At 47.8% G+C, this 25,176-nt stretch overlaps 1 protein-coding gene across 4 annotated transcripts in view; it reads left to right on the forward strand.

Annotated features, from left to right (window-relative positions):
- The window catches only part of NIT2 (nitrilase family member 2), a 409,012-nt gene that overhangs the window by 78,564 nt on the left and 305,272 nt on the right, over positions 1-25,176 (forward strand). For all 4 annotated transcript variants that reach the window (XM_085622466.1, XM_085622465.1, XM_085622464.1 and 1 more), the window contains exon 3: positions 8,686-8,806. In XM_085622466.1, the coding sequence (XP_085478592.1) occupies positions 8,686-8,806 (121 nt within the window). The remainder of the gene's footprint in view (positions 1-8,685; positions 8,807-25,176) is intronic.

The following is a 25,176-nucleotide window of genomic DNA, read 5'->3' on the forward strand; positions in this document are numbered from 1 at the left end:
GCCTCTCCCTAACTGGCTGAGTCTTCCCATCTTCAAGGTGGAGGGGACTGAGATGTGGGCTTCACCTCGACTCCCCCCCCCCCCCCCCAAGGGGTGGGGTTGGCAAAGGTGGGCAAACCTCGCTTCCTAGCTTGGTTTTCTCACCGATTCTCCCACCCAAAGTGGGAGCCAGAACCAGTGGGAGCCAGTTGCTGCGGGCATGAAAAGTCAAGGACATCTTCCAAAGGCATGAGGCCTTTGAAGCTTCCCCTTTCGTGGACCCAGCCCATCTTGGGGGAGGAGGCATGATACCTCTGCCCATGATGACTTGTTTCTGGACCCAGAGAGCAGAGGCCCTCTATCCAGGGGTCCAGAAACCTGTCTGGTGGTGGCAAATGGCGGGCAGCCAGTCAGGAACCACACTAGGGCTAGTCTATTTTCAAGGGGCATCTCTAAGATGCCCTCTGAGTGGATTTTACATTAAATCCCACACTGGCATCAGTGTGGGTTTAATGTGCTGAGAAGTTTGCTACCAAACTATCCTGTTTTTAGAAAAGCTATTATGGAGCTGTGGAGTTCGTAATGACCAGCTCCCAGACCATATACTCTTTATGGCTTTGCTACACTTACAGTGTCTAAGAATGGACTTCGACTCTGTAGGGGCACAGGGCTCACGTCACTGTGCCCTCACCTGGGGCTAGTGCACCCTGCTAGAGGGGTGACTTACCTAAGCCTCAGGCAGTGGGATGTAGGGATGGCACACAGGAATGTGTGCCATGTCGACCAAAACACGCAGCCTTCAGTGGCAGTGTGTGGGTGTTAAGGTGCAGGGCAACTAAAGGTGGCACAGTAGGTGCTGCAGCCTTTAGAGGCCTTCCCTCATCACAGTGCCCTTGGTACTCATGGTACCTTTTACAAAGGGCTTACCTGTGACCAGGGATGTGCCAATTGTGGGTACAAAGGTACAATTTTAGGAAAAAACACAGGCCCTGGAAACCTGATTGGCAGGGACCCAGTGCACATCAAGTCAGGTTGCCTCAGATGTCAGACAAAAAGTGGGGGGTAACCATGCAAAAATTGACACTTACCAGCAAGATGCCTCTGGAGATGATGGCGAAGGAGTCCAGTGGAATCCAAGAGTGGATTCTGGAAGAGAAGAACCTGCAAGCGGAAGGGACAGTGTCTGTCATTCGGAGGGGGCCAGGAGGCACAGAAACACAATGGCCACCGATGTTGAGATGTTCGGAAGAGTCGAAAGTGACCTTGTCACTGCAGCTCTGCAGACCAGGCGATGCTGAGGAAGACCAGAAGCCATGCACGAGCTGTCCCACATCTGATGTCGGTGTCTAGGTGGGTGGTGTCCACCAGGAGCACCAGCAAGCCTTGGTAGTTGCAACTGGCGTGGAAGATGAAAAGGAGCAAACGTTGTGACCAGCAAGGTCCAAGGGACTCGCCAAATGTAGGAGAATCAAGTTAGGCCCGAGCAAGCCAGGTAGCCCACTGAAGCAGGAGAAGACCCTCAGGAAGACCCACAGGCTGAAGGCATAGAAGTCACAAGAGAATCTCAAGCAGCTCAACAAAGTCAGAGGCTAACAATGCAGGAGATACAGGGAGGACTCTGTTCTTCAGGAAGTGAGCTGCTGGAGGATAGGACTTCTTGTAGCCCGAAGATTGCTGGGGTGCAGAGCCAACTAGTCTTGGCAACGGTGCCCAGGGGTTTGGTCCCAACTGCCGGACAAGGGATACAGTCCTCAAATTTGCTGAGAAGACAAGTCAGGCCTCAAAGGTGCTGCAGAATCACCAACTGTTTTGCTTGGCTTCGAGAAGTCCGTAGGATGACAGGAGCAGCAGACCGATCAGCTTCGATGCAGTGCCTGCAGATGCAGGGTAGTAACTCCTTCACTCCAAGTGATATTTCTTCGGGTGTCCTTGATGCCCACTGGTCTGTTAAAGAACCTGGATGAAGAGCAGACACAGATGACGAAGAAGACTTGAAGAACAGCAAGACAAGGAGCAGCAGGAGTCTTCCTTGATGCAGTCTTGGTTCCGGCCAAAGTCCAACAAAGTCCAAGTGACCAGACGATTGAAGAGTGAAGTTTCAGGGTTGAGTCTTATCCCATGATGAATCTGAAGACCCTTCCACAGGGGCTCCCTTAAGTACCCTAAGTCATCCCGACCCTTTCCTTATGGTAGTTAAGGGCTTACCTGTGGGTTACTCTTCAGATTCTTCATAGGACAAGATTCAGATCCAAAACCACTTCTACTTCAACCGTCTGGGCACATTGGACTTTGTTGGACTTCATCTGGAACCGATACTGCAATAAGGAAGATTCCTGCTGCTCCTGGTCTCGTCATCATGCCTGTCTTCTGCGTCATCTGTCCCTGTGCTTCATTCAGGTTCTTCTGCAGGCCTGTGGGCATCAAAGACACCGGAAGTAATCTCCTTTGGAGTGAAGGAGTCACTCCCCTGCATCTGCAGGCACCGCAACGAGGCTGACTGGTCTGCTGCTCCTGATGTCCCACGGTCTCCGAAAGGCTCCGCAACACAGGTGGGGTTTCTGCAACTCCCTCGAGACCTGCACTGTCTTCTCAGCAAAGTCAGTATCCCTCATTGGAACCGCTGGAGCAGAACTCCTGTGCACCGCATCAACTTGCCATTGCCAAGACTTGTTGACTCTGTCCTTCAGAGATCTTCAGGCTACAAGAAGCTCCGGCATTTCTTGCTACCAAGATCTTTGTCCTCCCCGCATCCTCTGCACTGTGGGCTTGCATTCTTGGCGAGCTGCTCGAGGTCCTCTTACGACTCCAGTGCCTAAGGGCCTGTGGGTCCTCTTGAGGTCTTGGGCTCCCCTGCTTGCTTGGGGCCTGCTCTGGCTCTCCTGCCTTTAGTGATCCCCTTGAACCCTGCTGGTTCCGACACTGCACATTTTTTGCAATCCTTGTCTGTTGCAGCTGCCAAGTCTTGTTGGTGCTCCCACCGGACACTGATCCCCTGGCTCTCGACTTCTGACTTAGGACAGCTCGTGAACGGCTCCTGGTCTTCCACAGCATCGCCTGAAGCTCACAGCTGCAGCGACAAGGTAACAGTCAACTCTTCTGCATCTTCGTTCATCGGTGGTCATTGGTCTTCCGTGCCTCCTGGTCACTCCCGAGTGGCATAGACTCTGTCCCCTCTACTTGCAGGTACTCCTCTTCAATAATGCACCATTGGATTCCACCGGACTCTTTCACCTTTTTCACCAGCTGCATCTTCACTCCACTCTATTGTGGTCTATGGCAGTTTCCTACATCACTGGGCACCTATGCACTCGGCTTCCCTGGTGTAGGTATCCTGGTTCATGGGGTATCCACGAGTGGGGTGACTCTCCAACCTTCCATATTGCACAGGGTTTCTTTACGGGCCTCTGGAAGATTAGATTAGATTAGATTAAATCTTATAAAGCGCTTGGTTACTCCCAATAGAGTGTCCCCGCGCTAAGACATCCCGAACAGCAGAAACCCTATCCACCAAAAACCCCTGGTCCTAGCATAGATGACCTATCTGCAGACAGCAGAGATTAATACCAGTTCCCGGGGGATAACTGAAAGAACCAAGTCTTACGTTTTCTACGAAACATCACTTTAGCTGATAAAAAGCTAAAGGATCTACCTCCCAAACGTGCCTTTTGAATTTTTGGCACTACCAACTTAGCAGTGCCCGCGGAGCTAAGATTACGGATAGGTCTGCAAGGGGTAAGTAAGGGGCGCAGATAAGTAGGCCCTTTCTCATTAGGAATCCTATGGCAGAAACATAGAGCTTTAAAAGTAACTCTGGCCTGCACTGGTAACCAGTTTAGCTCCCTCAGGGCCGCTCCCACCGGGGTACGCCTCGGGATGTTCAGTATCATCTGGGCAGCTGCATTTTGGACTTTCTGCAGCATATTCAGGTTGCTGTTTGTGACCCCTAAATATAGGATATTGCAGTAATCTAGACGAGATGTAACCAGGGCCTGCACAATGGTCTTTTTGGCATCTAGTGGTAGAATATTCAGGATTTTTCGTAGCATTCTTAGAAGGCCAAAGCACGTGCCTGCCAGATCTGATATCTGTTCTGTGAAAGATAAGGTGTTGTCAGACCAGATGCCCAAATATTTAATCTTTCGTTTGGGAGTCGGGGTTGGTCCTAGTTCTTCTGGCCACCACCTGTGGGACCAGATGGAAGGGCCCTTCTTCTTCCAAACTGCAACCGCGACTTCCCAATTAACTTGTATTGAGGACGCAGTCGAGTTCCAACTCTGCATACGGCCTCCGTGGGGATCCTGGGTACTTACCTTGGGTGGTTCCTTGGGTCTCTAGCTCTTATAGGTCTTCTGGGTCCAGTCTCGACTTCGGTCATGGTTCTCATTCTACTTTGGTAGTATATGGTTTGGTCTCCTCCTGGAGACCACTGTGTCTTTTTGCTACTTACCTGTTCTATTGTTGAAATATTGTGTGCATTGTGATTATATCTCCAGGAAGGGGATATCTCAATCTGTTAGTGAGTGTTTATAATAAATTCATATTTTTATAACTACACTGTGTGGTTCTTTTTCACTTAACCTACACTATATGATTAGGTAAAACAATCTCCTTTACACTCCTTCTGGACTAAGCCTGAAGGCTGCTTTCCACAGCGACTACTTTCTATGGTTGTCTAAGACCACTAAAATCACCCTAAGAGTTGTCTGGATTAGTGCAGGGTGCTTCACTTAAATAGGTGTGCACCATATACTAAGCCACGCTCCTACATCTGGAGTACAGAGGGGTCCCCTACGGAGCCCCCCAGTACATGGGATCATACTTTCAACACTGGAATCGGTGTTGGGGTATGATTCCAACATGTTTTATACCAAACATGACCTGGTTCGGTGCAGCCACTATATAGTTAGATATCTCGTAATTACCGATGTCTAATATATGTCTAAAATGGCTGACTGCACTTACAAAGCCTGGAGAATCGGCTCTGGGGTTTATAGGGGCTTTCTGCTTATGCAGGGACACCCTCACACTTATAACCAAGCACCACGCCCTCAGGACTGAAGAGCCTGCCATAGGGGTGACTTATAGGTTTTAAGTGTAGTGACCTCAGATATAAGGGGACTTATATATTTCGTGGGAGGTGCAAGCACCCATTCACACAGGCTGCAATGGCAGGCCTATATTCATAGTTTAAGTGGACTCTCATTGGTGGCACAATACATGCTGCAGCCCATGAGAGACCACAGGTGTACCTATGCTCTGGGTACCTTAGTACCATATACCAGGGAATTACAAGGGTACACCAGTAGGCAATTGCGGAGGTACCAAAGTACTTCCTATGTCAATTTAGGGGAGAAAGCACCGTTGTGTGGGTCCTGATTAGCAGGATCCAAGCAGACTAGATCAAAAACACACTGACACCAGGAAAAAAGTGGGGGTAACCAAAAAAGCAGTTCGTACTTTCCTACAGTCAGGACTTAAGCCTTATGGATCTTGTGCGCGACAGATGTCGGCTACGGACCCGCATTCTGTGTGTATGTGTTGTGTGGGAGAACAACACAACTGAGGATTGCGCCTCTCAAAGTGAAAAAGAACCACACAGTGTAGTTATAAAAATATGAATTTATTATAAACACTCACTAACACATTGAGAGATCCCCTACCCAGAGATATAATCACAATGCACACAATATTTCAACAGTAGAACAGGTAAGTAGCACAAAGAAACAGTGGTCTCCAGGAGGAGACCAAACCATATACTAACTTGCTTTACCAGTACTAATCATGTAGTGTAGGTTAAACCCACAGTGTAGTTATAAAAATAGTTGTATTTATTATACACAGTCACTAACACATTTGTATGTCTCCCACCTGGCGATATAAACACAATACACACAATAGTTCAAAAGGAGACCAGGTAAGTGGCACAAATACACAGTGGTCTCTAGGGGGAGACCAAAGCATATAGTAATAAAGTGGAATGTACACTGCGACTGAAGTTGAGACTTGACACGGAAGACTTAGAAGAGCTCACCAAGGATGCAGGCCCATGGTGCAGAGGATGCGGTGAGGAACATAGACCCTCGTAGGAAGAAAGGCTGGAGCTTCTTGGACCTTGAAGATCTCTAGAGAAAAGTCAACAAGCCATGGCAATGGCAAGTTGACGTGGTTCACATTGGTGCAGTTCCAGCGGTTCTGAAGAACCTGGATGAAGCACAGGCACAGATGATGCAGAAGACTGGCAGGGCGAAAAGACCAGGAGCAGCAGGAGGCTTCTCAGATGCAGTCTCTGTTCCCAAAGGGAAGACCAACAAAGTCCAAGTGCCCAGATGGTACAAGTAGAAGTGGTTTTGGATCTGAATCTTGTCCCACGACGAATCTGTATACTCAATTATAATTTTCTACCCACTTGGTGTATGTCGGGACATCAAGTTGTTACTGCATGAGAGCAAGTAAGCGTTTTATAAACAGAAGTTAGCTTCTGGCAAAGTTTGCATTTCAACTTTCATTTCAGTATTCCCAATACATGTGCATTAGGAGCCAATTCACGTGGTATCTCAAAAGGTATTATACTTTTATCATGTAATGTACATTCTGATATCAAATTGAGACCAAGCCCTGGACTGGGGTATTTTTTGGCAACAGTTTGGTACTCATAAGTAACTGTGTAGGAACCTTACCTGAGATATATAGACCCTATTTAGGAATTAATTAAATGGGCTTCGATTTAATGTATTTTGATTCTTTCCTCATTGTGTATAGGCCTGTGCTAAACTTTGTAGCCGAGGATTTTGGCTTAGATCTATTTTTCGAACTTAGGGTAGTCTTAGGGGTTCCCTCTCTACGTTTACAAACATAGCCTGGTATGGTGTTTGAACCGTTGTTCTTACACAACTCTGATCCATTCATGGCCTTAAATAGTTTCGTTTAAGGGTTCAAAATTCTATTTCCAGGGCCCCTTGATTAAACTCGTGATTTCCATTCTCGATCGCTAAAACGTTGCTACTTAATTTCTTGCTTATTGCTGGTAAGACGTAGAAAGTTGAATGGTTGAAAGGTATTTTCAGGTGTTGCAGAACCTGCAGATGTGGAAGGGACATTTATGTCAACTAAGAAGATGCGAATGCAACTTTATGGGGTGTTTTTTTACCCTTTAAGCTCTACCGAGAGAACATGACATGGGGGGTAAAGCAAGGCTTGAAGCATCTCATCTGTCCCCATTAATGCAGAAACTTCTTAGAAAATGGCACTCATGCCTCTAGAAAATGTTCGACGTTTTGGCTTTCAGACGTTCAGTCTTTTTAAATGAAGCTGACAACGTTCATCGAAGAGAGACAACAATGCGATTATGTGCAGCAAGTCCTGTGTGATTAGCTGTATGCGATTGTAGCTATTATAAAGGGGTTTTGAGTGGTATGAAAACCGAGAATAATCATGTATGTCGAGCTCTGTCCGTAATAGTGAGATACAAAAACATTTCCCGTTAATTTGAAGCCTTTTTATATACAACATCAAGGAAAGTGGAGGATATGTTTTTGTGTCCTGACACATAATAAATGTTTAATGCGTCGCTGCCCTGAACTATCACAACACCAAAGAACGTTGTAGAACTAACATGCATTCCATTTAAGGGAGTCCACTTTGTGCATGGCTACAAACATGTTTACTTCCATGTGGTTAATATAGTTTTCTTAGTAAAATTTAAGACAACCTTCCCTTGTTAGGGTCAGGTGAGGTAAGCTTTTCATTCATGTTCCCCAATACAATTTTACCGTAAATATAGTCATCTGTTTACTCTAATAATCCTTAATTAAAGAAGAACTCATAATTTTCTTTACATACCTTTCTACATCACTCCAGAATCTCAAATTTGTATAACACATGATAATTCCTTCAGTTCCAGAATCCTGGCATGTTCCTGAATTTCCAAATAATTAGCATATTCATGAATTTCAAGATCATGGAATGTAAACCTGTTTAAGTATCATCATTGACCACCATTTTAAGATCCCTGCCTACCTACAACAGGACATACTTCCGCAATTAGTATGCAGACTCATGACGTTTCCTCCATTTTCCTTGTAGGTTCCCACATTTCTGAATCGTAGCAGGTGTTCCGGTTTTCAGAATCGTGGCTTGCCCTACTCCAGCGTTTCAGAGTCGTCTGATGCAGAACACAGTTTGCGCTCCGTTTCAAAATCATGGCATGTCCACCACTTTAGCGGGGTGCAGTATTACAACACATCCGCACCTGAATCCAGCCCCTGCCCCTAACAGGCTGATCTGTGAGTTTGTTAAACATGTTCCATGTTTGATGGACTGAGGCTGATAGGTTCGACTATACAGGACTTGGAGGTCTTGCATGGTGAAATGGTAGAGCCGCAGCAAACTGATACTGATAGGGCTAACAGTGTTTGTCAAGAGGTGAAGTTTGAAGCCCCAGGTACAGGTAGCATCCCTTGCTTTAACCACTGATCCCACTCATTCAGCACGTTTCCACTGCTCAGGTTCCCAGACTGTAATTTCCAGCCTGCTTCTCTGAATTTAACAGCGTACATTGCCAACATAGGCGACAGGGTAGGCAAGAATAACAGAGTAAATATTGACCTGTCCCCGAAAATCAGGGATGACCAATAAGATGACGTTACGACCCCCTAGCATAACCTATTTATTTATTTTTTACATTTTCTCTTCTCTTGTTGTTTTTAGGAGTGTTTCAATTCGCCCTATGGTACCAAGTTTTTCCCTGAGTATGCAGAAAAAATTCCAGGAGAATCTACAAAAGTGTTATCAGAAGTAGCAAAGGAGTGTGGAATATATCTGATTGGCGGTAAATATGACTCATTAAATATTTCTGTTTAACAAATTTTGTTTTATAAAGTGAAAAATCACAAGATAGGAATGTGCAAGAGACCACAAACATTGTTGTACACATCTCTGTCTTGCTGCCTCAACTTAACAGTGGTAAAATATATAAAAAGAAATATCACTTAAGGTGAGAATTCGTAGACCATTAATCTTAAACTATGTATTCTCAATTTTATAGTTATGTGGTGTTTGTATGGCTGTGTTGCTCATGAAGAACCAGACGAAAAATGCCTTGCGTTGATAATTACTAAGTAATGCTGAAAAATACACATCATCAGTACACCCTGCTATGTTTCCTTAATTCTTTTTGCACCAGGACATCCTGCTTTCAAGCCTTTCTTTACCTATAATTCGTAATGCATTTTGTGAGGTTTTCCTTTTTTTTTTTTAGAATATTGTTTGTTTACTGGCTTTCACTTGTAACCAAACCATGTTCTTAATTAAAATCTGGTATCTGATAGAGACTTCTAGCTGCAGATTCGTTACCTTTGAATTTCCCAGGTGTCAGGCTGGATCCGGTAACTTTTGCTGAGCAATACCCCTTGCACGCGAAGTTGGGTAGCTCCATTCGGCTCCGCGTGACGTCAGCATTGTTAGAATCGGTTATGACGTTGATGTGCGTATATAGGCACCACCCAGGAACGCGAATGTCAGTTCTTTTCTTTCTGCGCCAGTTAAGCGCCGTTCCGGGAAGAGCTACTCCTCTGCCGCTTTTTGTCAGGCTTTATTCTCAACTTTTGTAGAAATCTTTGGATTCTGACTTCGTGTGCTTGGGATGTCTTCAAGGAAGACCGGTTTCAAGCCATGCGAGACTTGTTACAGCATGATGTTGGTCACCGATCCCCACCGCATATGTCTGTGGTATCTCGAGCGCAACCACGATACGAAGTCGTGTTCGAACTGTCGGGTGATAGCTCCCAAGACCTTGAGGGAGCGAGTGATGAAGTTACTTGCAGCCCTGCTGTCGACACAATCAGGCGAGACTCTGAGGAGGTCACGGTCCTGATCAAAGAAGAGGAGGTCGTGGGACCGCTCAGAAAGCCCTAAGTCCTCTTCCTCCCATTTGTGGTCTTCAAGACACTCTGGGAAGAGGCATAAGAAGAAGAAGAAGTCCAAGCGGACTTCACCTCAACTGGCGTCTTTGTTCGAGAGAGATAAGGAGCACCAACGCTCTAGGCACGGTTCTGTGGAGCCGGAGCCAGAGTCGACTTCACATCTCCTATCATTTCCGGGAGCCAATGCGACTCCCGCTCAAATAAGAGTTTTACGAGGCCATGCACTGGGTATTTGAGCTGAACGACCTCTCTGGTGAGCCATCGGGCCCTGCGGATTCGGAAGGAGCCCCATTGGGTTCTACGCAGTCGCCTCCGGCCACTATGCCGGTGGGGCCCCAGGGATCCGTTCCCGGATCCGGTTGGATGCCGGTCGTGCCAACACGACCTTCCTCAGCGTCTAATTCGAAGTCGGTGCATACGACGTCACTGATACCCATCACTGGCGCAAGCCCCATCCTCATTCCTGACTACATGGAGCCAGAATGGCGTAGATAGACGCCGATTCCTACGTCGACAGAACCCAGAGGTTCTATGTTGTCACCTGAGCACTTTGAGGATGTGCTAGGCTCATGAGAGGAATGGGAGGGGTCTGGGGCCCCTCTTGAAACCCAGCAAGTCTCTGAGGAGAATTTGGACTGGTATGCGGAACTTGGGGAGGCCAGTGGACTGGATACTTCACCAGATACTGGCATGCTCTCTCCTCCAACAGTGGCAACGGAGGAGGGGGCATCCTATGCCATGGTGGTTAAGAGGGCAGCTGAAGTCCTTGGACTGGAGCTGCCCTCGGTGCAGGTCAGGACTAATCTCTTGACTGATGTGCTTCAACTTGTGGCTTCCACTTCTGAACCCTTGTTGCCCTTAAATGAGGCACTTACGGATGTCCTTCTAGGAACATGGTCCAAACCTGGCACAGATGCTCCTGTGTATAGTAAGATTGCACGCAGTCACAGCGCGACCCAAAGTTCCTCAGCCAACTTCCCCACACCAGACAGTTTGGTGGTGCAGGCTTCTACGTCCCAAATCGCATTCTCTTCCGCTCCTCTGGATAGGGAATCCAAGGGGCTGGATTCATTTGGAAAGAACTTGTTCTCTTCCTCCAGCCTACAAATGCGGTCGGTGAATACCGCATGCTTATTGGGCCGTTTCTCCCATTCCCTTTGGGAGACGGTTGTACAAGTGCTGCCACAAGTCCCGGAGAAGGCCCGGCTGTGCTCTCCCAAGCTGTCAAGGATGGGAGAGATGCAGCAAAATTCACCATACGGTGTGGCCTAGATACGACTGATTCGCTTGATAGATTGATTTCAACGATGGTAGCCTTGAGACGCCAAGCCTGGCTTCGTACAACTGGCTTCTTGGGTGAAGTCCAAGCGAATTTAATGGACAAGCCCTTTGACGGAATCCGCCTTTTTTTGGGAAAAAGCAGACTCTGCCCAGGTCAGGTTCAATGACTCCCGAGCTATGGCCAGATCCTTGGGCCTCTCCTCCACCCCCGTAGCCAGTCTTCCTTTCGTGGCAACGGAAGGGGTTTCCAGACATGTCAACCCTATCCCAGCCACCACCCTGCACAGATTGCCCAAGCCGTGCGAGAACATGGATGCGGTGCATTCCGGGCTCGGAATGGAGGTGAGAAGTCGTCGGCCATATTGCCCCCAGCAGCTGCAGCCTCCAAGCACTCCTAGGCTAATTATGCGTTACCACATTACTCCAGTTGGTGGGAGAATGTGTCATTATCTCCCCCACTGGAGATCTAGAACCTCGGACAAGTGGATCTGGCAGATCGTCCGGGAGGGCTATTCTCTACCTTTCCTACTCTCATTCTGCCAAATCAGGAACGTCTGACGGAGAATCATTTAACGTTGCTCCAAGAGGAGGTTAAGGCTCTCTTGGACAAGGGAGCTATAGAGAGGGTCCCGGTTTTAGAAGTAGGCAGTGGCTGCTATTCACGCTACTTTCTGATTCTAAAGAACAAGGGACTGTGGCCCATTTTAGATCTTCAGACCGTCAATCTGTTCCTCAAAAAGGAGAAGTTCAAAATGCTTACTCTGGCTCAGGTTTTGTCTGTCCTAGACCAGGATGACTGGATGGTACCGTTGGACTTGCAGGACGCATATTTTCACATTCCCATCCTGCCAGGCCACAAGCATTACCTGCGTTTCAAGGTAGGCCACAAGCACTTTCAGTTTACCGTGCTCCTTTTCGACCTTGCGAGCGCCCCTTGGGTGTTCACCAAGGTGATGGCGGTGGTCGCAGCTCATCTGCGCAGATTAGGGGTGTCAGTCTTCCCCTACCTCGACAACTGGCTGTTGAAGGCGTCCTTGCACCAGGCAGTCATCTCCCACCTTCAGACTACGGCAAACCTACTGCATTAGCTGGGGTTCTCTATAAGTGTGCCGAAGTCACACCTGACTCCTTCTCAGATGCTCCCTTTCATCGGAGCTGTTCTGGACACAGTGCAGGTATGGGCTTATTCTCCCGAGCAGCGAGTCCAGGATATTCAGGCTATGATTCCGATATTTCAGCCTCTCTACTGGATTTCGGTGAGACTGACTCTGAGGCAGTTGGGCCTCATGGCCTCCTGCATCCTGTTGGTGAGACACGGGGAAATCTCACCTATGTGGTTCAGATCTCGGTAGGAACTGCAAAAGATCTCCATTGGTGGTTAACGAACTGCAATAGGTTCAATGGCAGACCTCTCTCCTTTCCTCAACCAGATCTCACAGTCGTAACAGATGCATCACTTCTGAGATGGGGCGGCCATCTGGGAGAGGTGGAGATCAGGGGACACTGGTCTCCGGCGGAGGCGGGGTTCAACATAAATTTATTGGAGCTCCGAGCGATTCGTTTGGGATTGAAAGCATTTCTTCCCTGTGTCAAGGGGAAATTAGTGCAGGTGTTCACAGACAACACCACCGCCATGTGGTACTGCAACAAGCAGGGCAGTGTGGGGTCGTGGACCCTTTGTCCAGAGGCTCTTCGTCTCTGGACATGGCTGGAACAACATGGCATAACCCTGTTTGTTCTACACCTGGCAGGTTCTCTGAACGCCAGGGCGGACAAACTCAGCTGTGGATGCCTAGCGGATCACGATTGACGTCTCCAGTCGGAGGTGGCGCATGGCCTCTTTCAGCAGTGGGGAGAACCTTGGTTAGATTTCGTCGCCTCCGAAGAGAACGCGCAGTGTCTGCAGTACTGCACGCAGCAGTTTCCAAAGCGGATATCGTTCAGCTACGTCTTTTGTCGTGAGTGGAGCTCAGGCCTGTTGTACGCCTTTCTATCCATACCACTCCTGCCCAGGGTTCTGAAGAAGATCAGGAACGACCGGGCCCAAGTCATTCTTGTGGCTCTGGACTGGGCGTGGAGAGTCTTGTATCCAGAGCTTCTGAGAATGAGTATCCATCCTCCAATCAGGCTGCCCCTTTGGGAGGATCTTCTGTTGCAGCAGAAGGAGAGGGTTCTCCACCTGAACCTGTCAACTGCGTTTCCATGCATGGAGATTCAGCGGCGACAGTTGATAGCTTTTGACGTTCCTCCCGAAGTCTGTAATGTTATTCTGGCAGCCAGGCGGCACTCCACTAAGAAGGTATATGTCTGCTGTTGGCAGAAATTTGTATTATACTTCACAGAAAGGTCCATTGACCCTTTCTTTCTGCTTCTCTTTCTACTGTCCTTTTATTCATTCTAACCCTTGCCCAGCAGGGCTCTGCTTTGGGAACTCTCAAGGATTACCTTTCTGCTCTGTCTGCTTTTTTGCGGCTGCCAGACCAGCCATCTCTATTCAAGTCTTCCATTGTAAATAGATTTCTAAAAGGGCTGGCTGTAGGAAGGTAGGATCTTTCTGCATGGTTACCCCCACTTTTTGCCTGGTACCAAGCTGTGTTTTGACTAGTCTGACTGGGATCCTGCTAATCAGGACCCAGTCTATCTGCTTTCTCCCTAAACTGTTGTGTTATGTACTTAGGTACACCCTAAATTGGATACTGGGGTGCCCTTGTCAGTCCCTAGTATATGGTACCCATGGCATAGTTACCCCAGAGGTCTCCCATGGGCTGCAGCATGTAGTATGCCATCCATGAGAGACAATTCAAAATGGAACTACTGGCCGCCATTGCAGCCTGTGTAAGTTGGTGCATGCACCACTTAGTTAAGATGTAGGTTTACTATATCTAAGGGTCACTGCATTTAAAACCTATGTCACCACTATAGCAGGCCTTTACAATCCTGAAGGCAGGGTGCTCGGTTCTAAGTGAGAGGGTGCCCCTGCATGAGCAGGACACCCCTGCAGCCTATGCAGTTCATTCTCCCAGGTTGTCAGTGAAGCAGCCATATACTAATATAGAGGGGCATTACGTGACCTTGTGATGACCTTCTTGAAAACTGATGCAATTAACTCTATTGTGTTTGTGTCAAACATGTTGGAATCATACCCCCACACCGGTTACCGGTGTGGGAAGTATGATTTCACCCACCAGGAAAGCCCTCCGTGGGGCTCTCGGTGTTCCCGGTACCAGCCTTCTAGCTCCGGACAGCACAAAATGGATGCTGCCTACCAGAGCCACGTTTCTGCCCTCCTGGTGCTGAGCCAAGCTCGAGCAGGGGAAGGCAGGACAATAGGCATTCTGTCACAGGGAGGTGTGACCACCTAGTAACAAAGAAGGGTACAAAGTTCCTCGTGTACAGTGGCGGAGAAGAGCAGGAAAGAGAGTATCTCAGCTGATTAATGCTAAGAAAGACCAATCAGAAGAAAGTGAGGTCGTTTCCCTGTACGTGAGTAGGACCAACTGACCCCCTTTTAAATCCACTTTTCTGCTACATCACTTCACACTAGGCCCCTCACCCCCAAGCACCTTCGGCAGGAACAAAAGATCCCCGACAAAGAGCCCCGGTTTCGGGAGCCCGTCAAGGATTGCAGCGCCGACTTGACGAGGGGCAGTGCTCATATGATGAAGCATGACACCTAGCTTGCTGGGTGTGTGAGAGCACTAGTTCAAATTAAGGGAATTTCCCTCACTTTCTTCTGATTGGTCTTTCTTAGCATTAATCAGCTGAGATACTCTCTTTCCTGCTCTTCTCCGCCACTGTACACGAGGAACTTTGTACCCTTCTTTGTTACTAGTCGTATGGGGTATGTACACTGGACCTCTCTAAACAACAACACCCCTAGTCCCTACCTTTGATAAAAGGTGTGACCACCTCCCAGACATGATTTAGTGTATTTGGACTGAGTGGGTGCAGTTGCCAGCGCCTGGAAGTCTGCTTGAGGGGTACATTTGGTGTCCCTGTGCACAGTCCAGTTCAAACCAGTCCTGGGTGCCGTTGTCTCCCCCTCTGGCGTGAAACTTGACAAAGGACATGGGAGTAACCTCCCCCCTGTCCAGACCCTCCCCTGGGAGGCTCCCCTGAATCTTTCCAACCCTCTCCTGTGGGTACTTAAGGGCTTACTTGGCTGTAGGACCTTAGATTCGATGTGGACAAGATTCAGAATTGAAGCCACTGTATTTCTACTGTCTGGGCACTCTGGACTTTGTTTGGGCATGACTTCGTCTCCATTCCAGTCTGCTGCATTGTTTGTGCCTGTACTTCCTCCAGGAACCTTCCAAGGCCTGTGAAGCATCCAGGACAACCGAAGTAATCTCCCTTGGAGTGAAGGAGTCCCTACCCTACATTCGCAGACCTCTCAACGAAGACGACCGGTCTGCAGATCCCGAGCTCCTCCGGACTCCATGGGCTCTGCAACTCAGGTGGTGGATTTTCTCAGCCCCCGAGGCCTGCTCTCCTCTTTGACCAAGTTTGAGGCCAGAAGCTCGAGTGGGGTTGCATGAACCGAACCCCTGGGTACATCGTCACGTTTGCACTTGCAAAGGCTTGTTGACATCTTTGCAAGAAGATCTTTGGGCTCCAAGTAGCCCCAACCCCGAGCACCTACTGTGACCAGAATCTTCGGCCACATCGCATCGTGTGCTTGTGGCCTGCCTCTTTTGGTTAGCTTGTCAAGGTCCTTTTGTGACCCCTGTGTCGTTGGCCTGTGGGTCCATTTGAAGGTCAGCTTTAAATTCCTTGGGCTCCAGTGATTGCTCTAGCCCTGCACTGACTCCACTGCTTGTGGTGAGTCTCCTGGACCTTGCTGGTCTGAACCGTACACTTTCTTGACCTCCTGCATGGGTGGCCTTTACCAAGGCTTGTTGGTGCTCCCGCCAGACACCGACCCCTCAGCACTCGACATCCTTCGTGGGACAGGTCGTATCCGGCTCCTGGTCGTTGCTTGGTCCCACAGCTGCAGAGTAAAGGTCACCGTCAACTATCCTGAAGCACCTGACATCGGTGGGCATTCGTCTACCGAGCCCCTGGTCACTCTCAAGTGACCCGGACACTGTCCCCTTTGCTTTCAGGTACTCTTCAAGAAGAATCCACGTTTGGATTCCTACGGACACTTTCTCCTCTTCCAGCAGCTGCACTTTCCTGAAGTCCTCCATTGGGTTCTACGGAGGTTTCCGACACCACTTCACCTATGCACCCGGCTTCCCTGGGATAGGAAACTTGGGTACTTTGGTATCCACTTGTGGAATGGCTCTCCAACCTTTTGTCTTCTACAGGGTTTCTTCAGGGTCCACTGGGAAGGGTCCCTAATCTTTAAAATTCCAAATGCGACTGGCACATAAGCTTGCACGTGGTCGTGTTCACACACTGCACACGCACTCCGTGGGGTCCCTATCTACTCACCTTGGGTGGTTCCTTGGACTCCCAGCAATTCTACGTCCTCTCAACATTGTCCTGACTTGAGTTGTGGTTCTCATACCACTTTCTTACTATATGGTTTCACCCCCCCCCCTCCGGGGCCTGCTGTGTAATTAGTGCTATTTACTGTGATTTCTTTGCTAAAGTATTGTGTGCTTTGTGTCTATTTCCATGTGGGAGATACTGTAACATATTAGATAGTGTAATATAATAAATACATATTTTTATAGCTACTGTGTGGTTCTCTTTTCATTTACTCTTTACTATTAGATTGCATTCTAGTAAAACAAGTTATGTTACACTCCTTCAAGACTAAGCCTGAAGGCTGCTCTCCACAGCTACCACTTGGATAGCTTTCTAAGGTTGTCTGTGACCTCTTAAATCACCATAAGGGTTGTCTGGACTGGTGCAAGGTGCCCACTTACATTAGTGGACAACATATACCAGGCCAGTGTCTCACACTGGCTCACTTATTTCCACCAACGCCCTTTGTCATGCCACAGTGGGACCTTAATTTGGTCCTTACCTATTTAATGTGTGCTTCATTTGAGGCTTTGCACAATTTTCCCCTCCAGCTGCTGACCATCAATACAGCCTTTTTGGTGGCATTCACATCTGCCCAGAGGGTGAGTGAGTTGCAAACGTTATCTTGCTCCCCTCCTCACCCTATATCCTATCCAGATAAGGTGGTGCTTCGCATCAGAGCATCTTTTTTGCCAAAGGTTGTGACTCCATTCCATCTGGGTCAATCCATCACTATTCCCACCTTCTTTTCCCCCCGCATCCCTCTAAGGGAGAGGAGCGTTTCCACCATCTGGACCCAAAAAGAGCTTTGTCGTTCTACATTGATCGCACAAAAGAGTTCTGGGTGGATGACCAACTTTTTGTGGGGTATGTGTAGGCAAAGAAGGGCGGTGCAGTTCAGAAAAAGTCCATCTCTCGCTGGGTCTCTGCATCAAACGTTTTTATGCCTTGGCAAAGAAGCAGCACCCTGAGGAATTAAGAGCCCATTCCACCAGGAGAAAGGCTGCGACTACGGCCTTGGCTCGGGGTGTCCCAGTCCAAGACATCTGTCAGACAGCGATGTGGGCTTCTTTGCACACGTTTGCAAACCATTACTTCCTTAATGGTCAGGTACGGACATTTTGCCTGTTCTGTCCTGCAAGACTTCTTAGTTTAGAATGTGAGTCCACAACCCACCGCGGGGATGGTATGGCTCCTATATCTAATTCAAAGGTAAGGAATCTGCAGCTAGAAGTCTCTATCAGATGAACAAGTTACTTACCTTTGCTAACACATTACCTGGTAGAGACTCTATCTAGCTGCAGATTCCTTACAGCCCCATCCATGCCTCCCCACTAGCGGACTGATATTGTAGGACTAGGGTTGTTTCCCCTGTTTCAGGGCGCTGCCAACTTAGGGCGAACAAAGCAAATTCATATCCTTGGGTTTGCTTTGTTTGCCCTAAGTTGGCAGGGTATGCCCAGATGTGGGTCACTTTGCCACTGGATTCAAGCTAGCCTGGCTGATGAGGGGGTGTTACCCTGAAACCAGTCCCAGGATGCTTGTTTCCGGTCCAGGGAAGACTTGGCTTGGCAGTTTGGGCTGGACTGTGCCCATGAGGCACAGGGTCAAGACTGATTTGCATATAGCTGGGTCTGAACTGGGGTGGCGAAGTGAACTAAAGAACGATGATGGATTCAACCCAGATCTGTGTGTGGGGGTGAGTATCTGAAAGGTTTCGGCGCTCCATACGTCATCTCCTTGTGTTTGTTGTGTTCGCCCTAAGTTGGCAGGATATGCCAAGACGTGGGTCCCTTGCTCACTTTGCCACTGGATTCAAGCTAGCCTGGCTGATGAGGGGAGGTATCCCGAAACCGGTCCCAGGATGCTTGTTTCCGACTGGGTCTGAACTGGGGTGGCAAAGTGAGCTAAAGAAAGATGATGAATTAAACTCGGATCTGTCACTGGAGGTGAGTATCTGAAAAGTTTCAGTGCTCCATGCATCATGCTTTATTTGCCCTAAGTTGGCAGGGTATGCCCAGACGTGGGTCCCTTGCCCACTTTGCCACTGGATTCAAGTTAGCTTGGCTGATGAGGAGTGTTACCCCGAAACCGGTGCCAGGATGCTTGTTTCCAGTCCAGGGAAGACCTGGCTTGGCAGCTTGGGATGGACTGTTCCCGTGAATGCCAATTGCTTCAACACTTCATTGCTCACGTATCTATGTTGTTGTTGCCAAAAAGGATTTTCTCTATGTACATTTTTCTAATCCTCCCCGAATATTCAAGAATTTTTTCCTTACTGTCTGTCTGTGGCTCTTGTTTTTCTTCAATTCACCAATGTGTTTGCATTTTCTCCCTCCAACTACACCTATAATTCCAGTATCTTCACCATTTTCTGTACTGTTCTTTATCTGATTTAATCTCTTGCTTTAACCTGAAAGTCTGCTTGTGAATTATTTGTTCTTGAATAGGAAAATAAGTTCAGCTTTCACCACATACAACTGCAGCACCTCCCATTATATACCTGAACCATAAAATCTGAACTAATACATTCACTAAGCAATTGAAATCCGTACATTTCCATTACCAAATGCTTCTCCTCAGAACTGCATTTCACAATGTTTACCAGTACAAAAGGGCAGGTAGAGTAGTTATATCCGTCTTTTAGTTATTGAGAACGCATTTGATAGAAGTTCAGGTGCCGTACAGGCATGTGAGGGGTTGACGCAGGGAACGTCACCGTTATTGCGGTCTGGTGGCAGTGAAGCTTCTCCTGGAGCCAGATGTTGTTGTGCTTAATTGTTTTTGGATTAGGTAGCTGACTTTGTGGACCTTCTACCCATGTCCAGTCTTAAGCCATCGGTCCCATACAGGTCAGTCTAATAAGCTGAGCTCGGTCCTTGACTTTAGGTCAGTCAGTCCTCAATGTTCCTAGCAGTTGCAGTGCAGCTTCTCCCACAAATCACTAAATCTCCTTCTCCTCCTTCTATGTCAGTTTTACATTCTTTATTTGATGTCTGCTTTGCATAAGGACCAGCAAAGGTTCTGGTCCTGGATCGCATGTGATTCTCTCCTTCTGTGGTGTGCTTAACTTACATCATTCCCTGATGACCAGGCCTACCTAATTAGAGGATTTGCATATTTCAAATCTTGAAGGGCCCATCTAATTCTGAAGGTTGGAGATTGACATGGCCCTGTTGTGATATGCTCATGCCCAAGTGCTGCAGATCAGATTCATGTGTGGGTCTGATTTGTTAGCTCAGTCTCAATCTCCAAAAGTAAAGCGGGTCAATCCTTGTATGGAATTTGTGAGGGTAGGTTTCATTCTCTGACAAGGGAAATGCAGTTGCTTCAAAGAGGCAGATGTGCTCCTTCGCCCGACCCATGGTTTGATTGGTTTGGATTGGGGAAGATTAGTGATTGGATATGAGGTCCAGGATGACACTGCAGAAACCTTGCACAAGGCTGTCCGCCATCCATCTTTGGATACCCACAACGCGTGCAGGTCTGTGGACTCCCCATTCACACAGACTTATGAAAATAAAACACAAACACCCATCTATACACACACACATACACACACATACCCCCACCTAGTCACTATGTTCATTCAGATAGGATGACAGCAAAGGACACCCAGTTACAGAGGGCTGTGAAAGCTTAACAGGGAGGGAGCTTTAAGGCCTTCTCTCCATAGGGGTATAGGTAAGGTAGCTTTTCCTCAGACCATTGATTATGCGGCCCGTCTATGCAGAGCTTGGACAGAGAGTACATTGGTGGTGTATTTTAGGTGCCACCTTGACATCATAGACCAGCTGTGCTGTCTGTTAGTTAGTAAACGGGACAACTCTCACAGGACTTGCAAGATTGTTGAGCAGGCCAAGGGGAAAAATGCACAAAGTTGTCCAGAAAACATACCAAAACAGGGAGGCGCAGCTTCACAAAGCTATGCAGAGGTCGTGCGTCCTAACAAGTAGCATGCATTCCAACATGGTTGATGTCCGCATTTTTCACTAATTGCCACTATTCCATATTAAAGTTGGAAACCAACACTTTGTACATGTCCTCCTCGGGTGTTAACATTAGTTCACAGATACATTTAATCATGTCACCAATTGGAACTTTGTGTTTTCCGTGACTTTCTCATTATTGAGTCGGTGTCTTCTGCTGCAAGTCTGACCTGCAGCTGACCATGATGCTGCTTTTTGTGTCAGATTCTGCTACTTACAACAAAACCATACCTGGATTATTCCAATCTTGGTCCAATAGCTGGGCTTTAATAGTCTCTGTTATACCAACTGATGAGGCACCGAAGACTGACCTTCCCATATCACATCAAAGATATTTGCATTAACAAAAATTAATAAGACAGTTGCCTTCCCATCTGGGAGAAGTGGAATTTTACATGGAAGACTATACTACTTTAAAGGGGAAAACTGATGAAAGGAAGAAATCAACAAGTTGCACTGATGAGGCAAACTGGAGCTATCTTCAAAGGAAGAAAATCTCTTTACTCACCCTAGGTGAAACATTGTGATGTTTACCAGGTGCATCTTGGCGTGGTTGAAGTGAACCATGGTACCCCTGCAGCTGAGCTTGAGCACGTAAGACAACACACAGCAGTCCTTGTAGTTGATCAAAGCTAGCAACCAGGGGCGGCTGGTGACATTTGAAAGTGGTGAGGCGTAAAATGATTGGTATACTGTACCGTTGCGAGTGAGCGTAGCGAACGAGCCCGAACCACCATAAGGGGGGGTTCTTCGTTGCGATTCTCTTCCCGTGAAAATTTTGAAAAAAGAGAAGAACAATGGTGCATTTTCAAGCAAATTTGAGAAAGCAGGAAGGTTAATAAAGCAATTGCAAAAGTGCGTCTGTGAACTGACACTTTTCTCTTTACCTATCTCTCTCCCAGAATTCACCACCTTCACCTGTAAGTGGCTGCAAGCTGCTCTATCGGCTTCACTCTCTTCCAGTGACACTCTCACTTTCCCATCATCTAAGTATCCCTTCCTACCTTATCTCTTTCGCTATCTCAGCATCTCCCCTCCTCTGTCACTGGCTGGGTGCTGCTGATACTGCCCTGTGACTGTCTCTTGCTGCCCCTTCCATTGTCTCGCAAACCCCCATGCTCTCCTCTCTCCCTATCTTGCTTCCTCTTTCTATATTGCTATCTCTTCCTATCTTGTTGCTGTCACATCCATCTTGCTTGCTATCCCTCCCTACATCTCAGTATCCCTTCCTCCCTCGTCTCTTTCTCTGTCTCCGCACCTCCATTCCCCCGTCATAGCAAATGACAAGTAGTTACAACAGAGCACATCTCACACAAGAATCGGATGAACTATCTCTAGACTCTACTATAGCGCCTAATATGTACCGGTGATTGCAGGTGGTGGGCACTTGGCGCTGCCACTCTTTTAAGGTCCGGCGTCCGGTCCGGGGCGGATTTCTCATCATTGGCCTTCACCCCCAGAGCAAGAGAGAAAAGTCAAGTTAACCGTGGAATAGAAAGAGAAGGAAACAGTGACATAAGGGAACAAGGGCACAGAAAGGAACGTGTGAGAGTAACGGAGCTGACCTAATGCCCATTGCTTTTATCATTACAAAACGAAAGCAGAATGGTTTTAAAAGACAACGTTTGTGAATACAGAGCCGCAGTATGCATTTTGTTTGCCAATGCATGCACCCAACAAGCAGGTATTTCAGTACCTCCAGGAATAGTGTGCTTTCCCACCCAGGGAAAACATGGTTGTTCAAAGAGCGAGGAGGCAACAAAAGTAGGGCTTCACTGGCAAACATTGTAATGTGGCGCTAATGTGTTTAGGTGTGAATAAATCAATATGGCCACCTTGCTTTAGTTAGTTAGTTATTTTTCATATTTTTAATGTTTTATTTCTCTCTACCCTGAGGCTGCACTTAGAAATTGAAAAATGTCAGCAAAAGACTACGTTTCCAGCAAGTGTTTTTCTTTTTTGGATCCATTTCACAAGGAAGCAAATAAACGAAGGGAGGAAAGCGAAGGTAATACCTGTTTCTTGAAGTCTCTGACCGGTTTTTACTACATGAGGAGGAGCGAGACAGAGAGGAAAGAGGGGGAACAAAGGAGGGGGGAGGCAGCTGCCAGCAGCGGGAGAACTGGACTAAAGCAGTGACTTACGACAGAGCACATCTCACAATCGGTTGAACATCATGAACTATCTATCTATAGCGCCTAGTGAGACCTAATGCCCATTGCTTATATTATTAATAAACGAAAGCAGGATGGTTTAAAAAGACCACGTTTGTGAATACAGAGCCGCACGCACAGTATGCATTTTATTTTCCAATGCACGCAAAAACATTCTTTAAAGAGCGAGGAGGCAGTCGCGAGGGAGGTTATGGGGGGGGGGGGGGGAGGGGGGTCGCGCGGGGGGCTAAAGGAGAATAAAATTAAGACGAAAACTTACCTGACCATCTCAGCTCTGCGTTGGCAATGGCGCCTCTTGAGTTGAACCAGGAGCAGCACTGGAGTGGCAACCCCTCAGCCAATCCTGGCGCTACTGCAGCGCCAGGTTTGGCTGAGGGCACAGCTTACTCTTCGCCCGCCGCCTGCCCATTAGGAGACTGAGGGGCTCCTAATGGGCACGCGCAAGTCAGTGAAAACACAAGTGCGCATGACTGGGCACGGGCTAAAAATTAGCTCACCTTGCCCACTCATGCGCACTTGTGCTGCAGTGCTGCCTGTCCCTGGCTGGTCTGAAAATACATGTCAGTCAACTTGACGCCGGACTGCCCACGGTCCGACGTCATGCTGACTGACATGCATTGTCCGTTTCTCCCTCGGCGTCTCTGAACTTAAGTAAACTAAGTTCAGAGATGCCGAGGGAGCTGTGGGCGCGGGCGGGGGGGGGGGGGCAACGCCCCAACGCCCCCAATGGACGCACTGCCACTGCTAGCAACCCCCTCTCCATTAAGGCTGTAAATATAGCAATCTTGCGGCCTGACTCTGTGTGCTCCAGCAATCTTCTTGATGGAAACAAGTGTGAGGAAGCACAGTTTGAAATCTCAGAAGGTTATCAGATAGTGCATGAAATAATTTAAGGAAAGCAATAAAGACAGAGTATTAGGAAATGTGTGACAAACAAAAGTGTCAGATTGCACAGTATTGTCAATTTCTGATAGATACATCTGCCTGTGGATTCCTTACCTTTTAAATTACCCCCATGCGCAACATTCCACGGAAACTCTTCTCCTTAGCTCTTCCACCAGAACGTAACAGTGATACGGCTCAGCACGCGACTCTGCATGACGTCATCGGAGCCATAAGAAGACCTCGTCGTCGTGCTGACTTCAGTTCCCTTTTTACCGCGTGTTCGACGCATAATATATTATTCCAGGGTTTCTATTTCTGGGTGTTTCTTTGTTGCAAGTCTTCGGGTCTTTGTAGCAGCGACCATGGTTACCCAAAGGAAATCCGGATTCAAGCCATGAAGGGAATGTGGGGGTAAGATGTCTATCACTGACCCCATGAAGGCTGTTTGTGGTGTCTCTCGTCGGGTAGTGTTCGTCATGCAGACACATGAACCCCAAGGCACTGAGGGAGAGGGAGGCCAAATCTTTCATGGCCAAAGCCAAGAAACAAACAAGCATTGGCATAGCCAATAGGTCTCGCCTTTGGGGAACAAAATTGACAATTTAGCTGCAATTTACTTTAAAGGATTAAATAATGCTATTCCTTGCAGCCAAATGTTTACTTTGGACCAACATTTCATTTTATCATTTACAACGTTTGTTTCCAACAGCAATGCAGTGTTCCTGAAGCAATGGGGAATAGAGGTGTGGGATGGTGAAGAGGAGTAACTGGGGGGGCGCGGGGTTGGAATGGGGGCGGAGTTCACATAAAAGTAACATGGGAAGAGTGGGTCTAGGCAGTGGAGCGAAGCACAAGGAGGAGTACTATAGGAAGGGGGCCAGGCGACAGAGAGCAACACGGGAGAGATTTACATTAGGGAGGAAAAAAATAAAGCGCGACGTGCTAATGAATGAATGAATGAATGGAAACTTGTAATCGCGCTACTTAGCCCGAAGGCATCAAGGCAAGGTATCAAGGCATCAAGTGCTACTTAAAACAATTAAAGCACAAACACAGAATTTTCTCGGCAAACTTTCTAAATATTATTATCATCGCCTAGTCATGTTTATGGTACTTACGACAACCAACGCCCCTTCAACCGATCTCTAGGAAATGCGTTTTTAGAACACTCACCGGCACTTCATAACACGATTTCTGCCCAATCCTCACATAATCAACTCGGAAGTGTCACTTTTGTGGTACTCAGCACTAGGCCATGCCGGAGCCATCAGTCATCCATATAAACATGCGCGCGTACCCGTGCGCCCCTCCTTAAGTGTATTCACTATCAGGGAAAGTGCAGACTGCCCAGGAGTGTTTGTGCACGGGCCAGTAGGACCCCCAACCCCGGAACTCCAACTCTTTCTGCCTTCCAATACTGACTCAGTCACCAATGAAGTATCCATACAAGTTACCGCCACATCACGGACTACA

Source organism: Triturus cristatus, chromosome 8, assembly GCF_964204655.1.
Source record: "Triturus cristatus chromosome 8, aTriCri1.1, whole genome shotgun sequence".
Lineage (NCBI taxonomy): Eukaryota > Metazoa > Chordata > Amphibia > Caudata > Salamandridae > Triturus > Triturus cristatus.